General features: G+C 47.5%; 1 protein-coding gene across 1 annotated transcript; it reads left to right on the top strand.

The window, feature by feature from the left end:
- Window positions 1-1,585: 1,585 nt before the first annotated feature.
- LOC132325399 (uncharacterized) lies at window positions 1,586-8,511 on the top strand. The gene is made up of 2 exons (XM_059842671.1): window positions 1,586-1,723; window positions 8,352-8,511. The coding sequence occupies exons 1-2, from the start codon at window positions 1,685-1,687 to the stop codon at window positions 8,445-8,447; spliced, it is 135 nt and encodes a 44-aa protein (XP_059698654.1). The 5' UTR covers window positions 1,586-1,684; the 3' UTR covers window positions 8,448-8,511.
- Window positions 8,512-8,618: the final 107 nt, after the last annotated feature.

Raw genomic sequence — 8,618 nt, 5'->3', positions numbered from 1 at the left:
AATATTCCAAGCACCCATTCACCTTGGGATCTTATTTTATAGCATTCTGAGCATGTTTTCAAGAAGTTTTATATGGAGAAGTGGAAGCAGCTGCGAGTTAACCAGACATGTGCTCTAAGTCAGTAAATACTAACACAATGTAAATAAATACAGCCCAGATCTATTTATAGCCCGGAGAAGCTAAGTACATTATCCTAGCAGAGACGTGACTCCTGGTTAGATTAGCTCATGGCCTCCTGAAGCCAGGCACAGTGAAAGATAGCATAAACATGCTCTGAATAGCACATCTCTCACGTGTCGGATACCATGAAAACCTGCTCCGGACAAATCACAGCTTATGCATGTTCTACAAACCCAGGACATTTGGGCAGAATCACAAAGCAGCCATGCCTTTGTACAGAGCAATAGTAACTTGAGAAGACTCAGATTGCGGCTGTTTATTTTTTATATAAGTAAGCTCTTGTGATCTGTAAAGCAGCAATAAAATATCATGCAGAAGAAAGACTTAACTAGTTAAATACAACCAGAACAGTTTCAGACGAACCTAACAGGCTAAAAATAGGCTGTCATTTCACAAAGCTGGCAGCGACCCACATCGAGGTGTTTCCCGGACTGCCGGTGTCCAGCCAGGGACTGCCGCCCGCGCCGCTATTCCCGAGGCGCGGCAGCGATACCAGCGGTGCTTCCCGCCGCCGGCCGCACCTCCTCAAGTCCAAGTCTGCCTTTCGGGAACCCCTGTGCCCCGGGACACGCTTTCCCAGGAGCGAGAGGGAGCACGAGGCTGAGCGAGCCCCGTTGTTCCTCACACTGCTGCTGGTCTGCTGGGCTGAGTTCCCGTCTGCAGCACCAGAACCACGGTTTTCACCTGGACTTAAAAGACACGGGATAATCTGCGAGCAGAACGCTCTAAGAGCTTCCTGTCGGTATTAAACTAGCCAGAGCGGTTTTGCAGCCCGCGGGCGAAGGGCCCGACGGATTAACCCCACGCGGGGGCGGCTCTGCGCCACGCCACGCCACCCCGCGTCCTACGACCCGGGCGGGAGCGGCTCTCCCGCCTCGCCCCGCCCCGGCGGGCACAGGGCTGCGGAGCGCCAGCCGGCCGGCCCGCACCGGCGGCGCGGGGAACAGTCTCGAACTCCCCGTCCCTCGGGAGCCGGGGCTCGCGCCAGGGGCTCTTCGGCGAAGCCGCCGGCACCGGCGCGAGCGGACGGGGCGGGGCGGGGCGGGGCGGGGCGGGGCGGGGCGGGGCGCGCGCGGGATGTCCCGGCGCGGCCCCGAGGAGCGCTCCCCGCGCCGGCCCCATTCACCAACCGGTTCCCGCCGGCCGCCTCCGCCTCTCGAGCCCGCCCGCCCCGCCTCCGCCCCGCCCCCGCGGCCTCGCGCCCGCCCCAGACGCGCCGATGGCGCCGTTGATTGGGTGGGCGCGACGCTCGTCAGTGACGCACACGAGGGGCGGGACCCGGGACGCTCGTGCGGGAGGCGGCGCCGAGTGTCTCTCCTGGTGCAGCCGCGTCCGCCCGGCGCCGCCCGCAGAGCCGCCCGCCTGCCGCAGCCGCTGTATGGTCCTTCCCCGCGCCGCCGCCGAACCCCCGCCGGCAGCTCCGCGGCCTCCAGCGCCTCCTCCTCTTCCTCCTCCTGGTTCTGCTCCTCCTGCCCCCGGCGGTGGCGCCTGCACCCCGGCTGTATGATCAGGCTACAGTCTTCAATGAGTAACCATATTCCTGTGAGTGCCGCTCGCCCGCGCCCCCCGCCCTGGCCCCTCGCCCCGCTGGCCTCCCGGCTGCCGCGCCTCTCCCCCATCTCCTCCATGTTGTCTCTTTGTTCTGTCGCCCGGGCCGACTGCGGGCGGCTTCTCGAAACGCCGGGCTGCGGCTCCCGTCGGGCGGGCCGCTGGGGAGCCGAGCTTGCCCTGCTGCGGCACGGCTCGGCCTCCCTCCTCGCCGGCGCCCCTCTCCTGCCCCCGCCTGCTGGCGCCCCTCTTCCCTCCTCCACCGAGAAAGGAGGAGGTTGCGACTTCTCCCAGGCTTCTGGGCGGCCCGGCCCGGGCACAAAGCCGCTTTGTGAGCTCGGCTGCCGCTTGCCCCGCCCGCCGGTCCGGCCTTCTCCCCGCCGGGCTCTGTGCGGCGGAGTCCGCCGGTCCAGGCCGGGCCGCCCGCCGGGAAGGGCAGCGTCTCCGCGCCCTGGGCCGCGCCGGGAGCCCCCTGCCGGGGGAAGCCGAGCCGGGCGGCGGCTCCGGGGGACAAGATGGCTCCGCGTCGGGAGCCTGATCGAGGCGTGATGCGAACCCGTGACCGCCGCAGTCGGGGTGACGGTCCGGCCTGGCCCGTGGGGCGCTGTCACGGTCGGGACGGTGTCTCCGCACCGAGGAGAGATTGGGACAGACCGGCAGGGAGCCCTGCACCCCGCGGCTGCAAGGCGGCCGTAGCCCGGGGCTGTCCGGACAAGCCGGGGCTTGCCCGTGGGCGGCTGGCTGCCAGGCTGGTTGCCAGGATAGGCTTGCGCTCGTCCCCTGCCGCGGCCCCACGTGCGCGGCTGCGGCCGGGGCGAAGGCGGCTGGGCGGCTGCTTTGTCTCAGCCGTACTCGGGCGGGGAGTCAGTGCCGGCTGCGAGCGAGGACGTGAGCCCTTTCCAAAATGAGCTCTATGCAGTAGAGGTGGGGTATGCCCGAACTCGGGTGTGCAGCCGGCATTGTTCGGCAGGAAAAGTCCGCAGACGAGTCATTAAGTACGTGTTGAAGCGGATGTTTCTGTAACAATCTGCCTGAAGCCTCAAGAGCTCACGAATACAGTCAAGTCCCTTAATTTTGACCAAAACTGTTTTCAAGACCTTGCCATCTGTCTTTTGAAGTAAGGCATTTCCTTCTGGAGGTGGATCGCAGTTCGGCTTTGCAAGATTTCGCTTGCCGCTTTTTGGTTTGTTTTCCTTTTTTAACTCACCTAGTAATCTCGGTGCCTGTGCTGCCTAACATCTGTGACTACGGGGTACAGTGTGTATTTAAGCAGAAAAAAAATCAAACAAGGCGCGGCTTGCTGGTGGTACTATGCCCTCCAGAAGCAGGGAAGCAAGAAGGACAAAGAATTAACAAAATCAAGTCGTCCACGACAATAGAAGCAGGATTGTTTGCTCACTGTTAGCCAGCTATGCACATTGCAAGTATTATGAGCTGACAGTTGTACAGTTTGGGTGGCATGAAGGTCCTGTAATCTGGTGTTTCTTCTGGAGACAGCTTTCCAATATGTCTACCTGCATCTGCTGAGTCTTTCGAAAGCAGTGACTCAGAAGTATGAACCCTGTCTCTTTGTAATCTCATAAAACTGCCAAATCAGGAAACCTGAAGATTGCACCTAAATGTCAGCTCATATTATTCCATTGATGGTAACAGCAAAGGGTTTTGAAATTGTCTTAACAGAACAGAGTCATTTCAGGGGGAAAATGTGGAAGAGGTAATACAGAGGTGCTGTTTATTAATTGCACAGCCATGAGAGGAAATATGAGAATGAGAAATTAAAATGTGTGATAGATATAAGAAGATCCAAGGCAACAGGATGTCATTGTCTTACTGAAAATGTGGCAGTAAGACAGTAAATAAATAGCAGTTAGTCTTTTCTAATAACTTCTATTAAGTGAAACTTTCCTGTTCTGACAAAATCCATGCCACATAAGAATGCCGGATCTGTCCCAGCATGTAGGCTGACTGGAAGCAATCACTTGTTTTAAACATTAACCAGAAGACCCAGATAAGGGTATTACTGAACTGTAAGCAACAGATTGTCACCTTCTTCAAAAAATTAAAACTCACTCAATTGGATCAATACAAGAAATAATTCTGTGTTAAATGGAAGTCCTTATTACTTTCTTCTCAGTTGCAACTTTTTGCTAGGCATTCATTACTTAATTAAACTTGATGAAATACATGCAGACATTTATTGCTGTATGTGCTATATTTCTCATTTTATTGCTTAAAACATAATGGTATCATTTTTTTTTTGACAGGATTTATGTAGTTTGCTATTGAAGTGATAGTGTTAAGTCATTTGGAGATTCCTTGCTTTAGAAACTCAGGAGGAAGTTTCTCCTGAGTTGTCTAGCACTAGACAAGGGGATGGATTAGTTTCTGTGATGTCTAATTTTTTCCAATATCTGTTAAGGCTTCTTTGCATGTTGTTTTTGTGGTCCAAGCAGAAGAACTTTGAACCAAATCACATGGCCTTGGTTTCATCATCTCTAAAAGTTGCATTGAATTGTTATGCAGGAAGTTTTGAGATAATTTTTTCTTCCCCCTTCTTGAACCACAAGAATATCCTTCCGGCACAGAGCATGTCACAGCAAATTTATGATAAACCTTTGGATTCTTCCTTCCCACTGGTGAGATGTGAATGTATTTTCATAGGCAATGGGTCACTTTCCCTTGTCTAAAATGGACAGTGTTATCACTGGATATCATAAGGACGGGCATTTATGTGCTCAGTAGATAGGAGGTGCATCTTGTCAAGAGTGCCTTATGAAGGTGTGCCTCTTCCTTGTGTAATGGCTTCACAGTTTGTACCCTTTACCCTCCTACTCTTCCCTGTCTGCTTTGGCAGTTGCTACTGAGGCACTGAATAGTAAGAAGTTGGAGGTATTTGTCATTCAGTATCTTTTTGTTGGGTAGCAAGTTAAAACAATGAACTTCCTTGCAGGTGTTCTCAAATTGTTGTGAAACTTAGTTTATTTTAGTTTTCTAGTGTTAGTCCTGTGGTTTCAGTAGGTGAGTGTGTGTAAGGTCTTGATTTAAGAGACTGTGAGGCCACATAGTTGGTTCTGGGTATAAATGTTTTCAGTCTGTGCGCAGGTGGATTGAGTAACCATGAACAATCTTGAACATCTTCTGAAGGTAAAGTGTCATGTAACTGTGTTAAGAAGTGCTTTTGTTTGCATGCTTTTCAAGATGCTACCGAGTTGTGAACCAGTGTCAACAGCGTGGGATAACCTTGCATCTCTCTCTCTGCTTTCCCCATATCAATAATGAACTAATATATTACTTTTGTAAACCATTTTTGTCAGACATGAGTGATTGTTTCAAGCCCCACATAAACAGCCATGTGAATCTTCTTGTCAGTGGTGACAGATCTGTCCCAGAGAAGGGCATGAATTAAAGCCTTTCTTTTCTAGATGCCTTCCTCCTGCTTGAACAGACTATTCTCTAACTTCTATCTTGAGTTGTAGTGGATACAACTATGAATACAATCATAATTAATGCAGCTATAATGGACAGGTTACCTTCTCTCAATAGGGCATATTAACCCGAGTTTTGTTTTCCAAGTTTATTTTAGTGGCTCTAACAGTCTAAATGTTGGGCTTTCTGTTGGGATGGAAACTCCTACTTTTTCGAAAATCCTTCAGTGTTAAATTTCCTCAAGGAAAACTTATATGTAAATTGAAAAGAACATGGTGGTTCAACATACCCAACTTGATGGTACAAACGATGAATTGGTGTTACTCTGTTAAATAGCCTTCTGCCTTCAACACGAGGTGTCTGAATTTCACTTACGCAACTTTTTGCTTTCATGCACTGTCTTGACTGTTTTGATAGCTCACTACCAAAACTGTATGAGACAATATAGTAATTTTAAAGCTGTATTTCCAGGTCTTTTGAAAACTGATCACATCATTTGAGTTCCCTCAAAGCCTGAGGTCATCATAATTACTGCAACACTATTTTTGTAGCTGATTTCTTATCTTCCAGGTCTTTTTGCTGAAGCTGGGTGGAGCCTTCTACTCTGGCTTAATGCATAACAGAAACAGCATGGCCATGTAGTACTCATCTTTAAATTTCATTTGACTCCCAGAACAGAATGAAACTAGGTTGGCAAAGCTGTCTTGGGAGAGTACAATGTGTTTCTGCCTAAAGGTTGGTCTGTCTGTGAAACTTTCTGCTAGATTGGTGAGGAGTGATGGCATTCACATCAAAGGAAACTGTGAGCTTTGGTCTTCTGTAGTGTGGCAGCAGTTGTTGCCAAGGCAAACAGTGAGGCTAAAGTACATGCTTGGTTAGGTCCTTAGATGTGTGAATTAGTAAAGTTCTGATGTGTCTAATACTGACTGTTAAGTCAGTAATTAACAAAATGAATCCTTTGTAAGGGTTAATAACACATGGAACTCAAATGTAATGTTGCATAATGTACTTGCTTCTGCTTTGTATAAGAATTTGAACTGTGCAGTTAGTTTTTAAAATGTCATTAGCAATCTGCATTAAAAAGAAGGGTTTTTTTACTTAACTAATTGTTTACTGCCTGCCATTTTCTGTGTGTACTGGTTTGTCTGGTATCTTGAGCACTCCTAGCTGCAGATTGAGGGCAGCCTGCCTAGAAGACTGGATGAAACCTGGTTACTTCTTTCTTCCTACCTGCCCAGGCATGGCGACATGTTAAATGTTCTTTTCTCCCCAAAAGATCTGTTTTGAGCTTTTGGGCGGGAAAAGAAAAGGTTTTCACCCAAATGACTCCGTTCTGTGTCCTCAGGCTCACTTGCATGCATTTGTGTTTCTGACAGCCTTTGCTCCCTCATCCTTTTGCAGAGCAAGGGTGTGTCCATGATTCTTCTTAGCAGTCTTAAGAAGAGATTGACAGGAGATCTGCCAGTGTAGTGCAAAAAGAGGCACAAGACCTTGTGCAGCTATATCTGCTTAAAGCTGTCCTGTCCCTTTCTGCCATTCTGCTTCTTAAACTAATTGAAAGTGACTTTAAATAAGTTACCTTCAGTTCTTTTTTTCAGTTACTATTTTAGCTGTTCCCTAGATCTGGTCCTAGGAGGCTTTTAAATGCACTTCTGCCACCTTGCTAGGGCATGGCTGGTGAGTCAGATGATTCTTGGAGTTCTTCCGAGTCTGAATTCTCCTGGTTCCTGTTACTCTCTTGACCTTTGACTTAAGAGGATCCTTCTTACGCCTTTTCCATGCCTATTACATTTAGAGTTCTTGCTCTCTCTCAAGTTGTTAAAGGTAAATACTGAAGTAGCTTTTTTTACAAGTACCTGGCAAACTTAATCCGATAGTCTGCATCACTACCAGGTGATGGTAGTATCTCTGAAGTGGCAGCAAAGTGGATGTGAAATTGTCATCTTAGTTTCTTTCTGTTAACTTAATTTTCATGTTTGTTAGTGGGTTAGGGTTTTGTTGTGTGTTTCTTTGTTTTGTTTGTGTTTTACAAGTCATGCTTGTGACTTAACACACACATTAAAACTCATGCCAGGAAGCTGTCTGAAAACATGAAGATAGGTTTACTGATCAACATAAATAACTTTTCCTGCTAAATATTTGTAGGATTGATTGTGTTTCTCTCTAATACCTAAGTATATTTTGTGGACATGTGGTTCAGCTTGTACCTCTCTTTTGGAAAACAGAACTCCCCTCTTCTTCCCTCCTGTGCCCTAGGCAGGTATAAGCAATAATACTGGTAGAGTAGCTGGGCACAAAACTTAACACATCTATCTGCTGTAAGGGTTTTATGGGTGTAAAAAGCCCATATGGGTGGTTCATTTGCAACATCTGCAAATAAATACACAGCTTGGAGCAGTTCATTTGCTATCTTAATTCCTGGTTGCTTTTTCCAGTAATTATATATATATAAATTCAACCATAGCTAAGCAGCATACCAGTGGACAGGAATGACCTGTTCAAGAAGCTTGCCTGTGTATGTTTTTAGCTAGAGCATTACTGCTTTCTGTGTATGTTAATGAAGTCATGGTGTAAGAAGACTGTTAAAGCATATGAAGGTTGCCATTGGTCTTTAGCCTTAATATGTGAAATGTTCCTTAGTTGGAAATGTGTGTGCCTCAAAAGCCCACATTGTACTGTTAGGCCACAAAGACTGCATTTGCTTTTAAGGCCTACTGTTTGAGTCAGGTGGATTTATATGCATTTTTTTCTGTAACTTTAGGTACTGTAACTTTAGTAGATGTGATGTCTCTCAATTCAATGTGGAGAGGGCAGTTATATGGGTATCCTGGAAGAACTATTCTTTTTATAATTACTGGGGTTCTTAAAACTTTTTGCTGCGTTTAGCACATCTGAAATTGGTATTTTAATACATTACAGGATTTGGTGTTGCAAAAACCCTACATGGAAACTTTGTAATAAGTTAATGTATATATATTCTAGTTTTCTAGATTTCTAATTTTTAAATTCTAATTTATTTTTAATCCATGCTAAAAAGGTAACAGGATTCTTGGACAAACCTAATTCTTGGAATAAAAAATAAACCTTGGGAAACTACTTAGTTGCTCTGTTTTTATTTTTTCATTTGTTAAAGCTTGATGTCTTAAAACCTTGTTTCACCTGTACTCATTTTGCTTTTCCCCCCCTCTCTTTACAGCAGTTCTGTGGTGTTCTTGGTCACACATTTATGGAGTTTCTGAAGGGCAGTGGAGACTACTGCCAGGCACAGCACGACCTCTATGCAGACAAGTGAACTGTAGAAATCCATTACTACTCCACCAAGAAGCCCCCCTAAGAGTGGTTGACCAGGATAAGAAGTGTTGAATTGAAATCGGCAGAGCATTTACCAACAGAATTCAGACCTGGATGGGGTAAACCTCAGTGCACTGCCTTTCTTTTGCCTCAGTATTACTGGATTGAAGAA

This window comes from Haemorhous mexicanus, chromosome 3, assembly GCF_027477595.1.
Source record: "Haemorhous mexicanus isolate bHaeMex1 chromosome 3, bHaeMex1.pri, whole genome shotgun sequence".
In the NCBI taxonomy this organism is placed as follows: domain Eukaryota; kingdom Metazoa; phylum Chordata; class Aves; order Passeriformes; family Fringillidae; genus Haemorhous; species Haemorhous mexicanus.
This window is presented reverse-complemented; position numbering and strand designations above follow the sequence as displayed.

Coding starts and splice junctions, on each gene's coding strand:
- LOC132325399 (XM_059842671.1), top strand. CDS start 1,685: ATGATCAGGCTACAGTCTTCAATGAGTAACCATATTCCT. Junction 1,724..8,351: donor CAATGAGTAACCATATTCCT/GTGAGTGCCGCT, acceptor CTCTCTTTACAG/CAGTTCTGTGGTGTTCTTGG.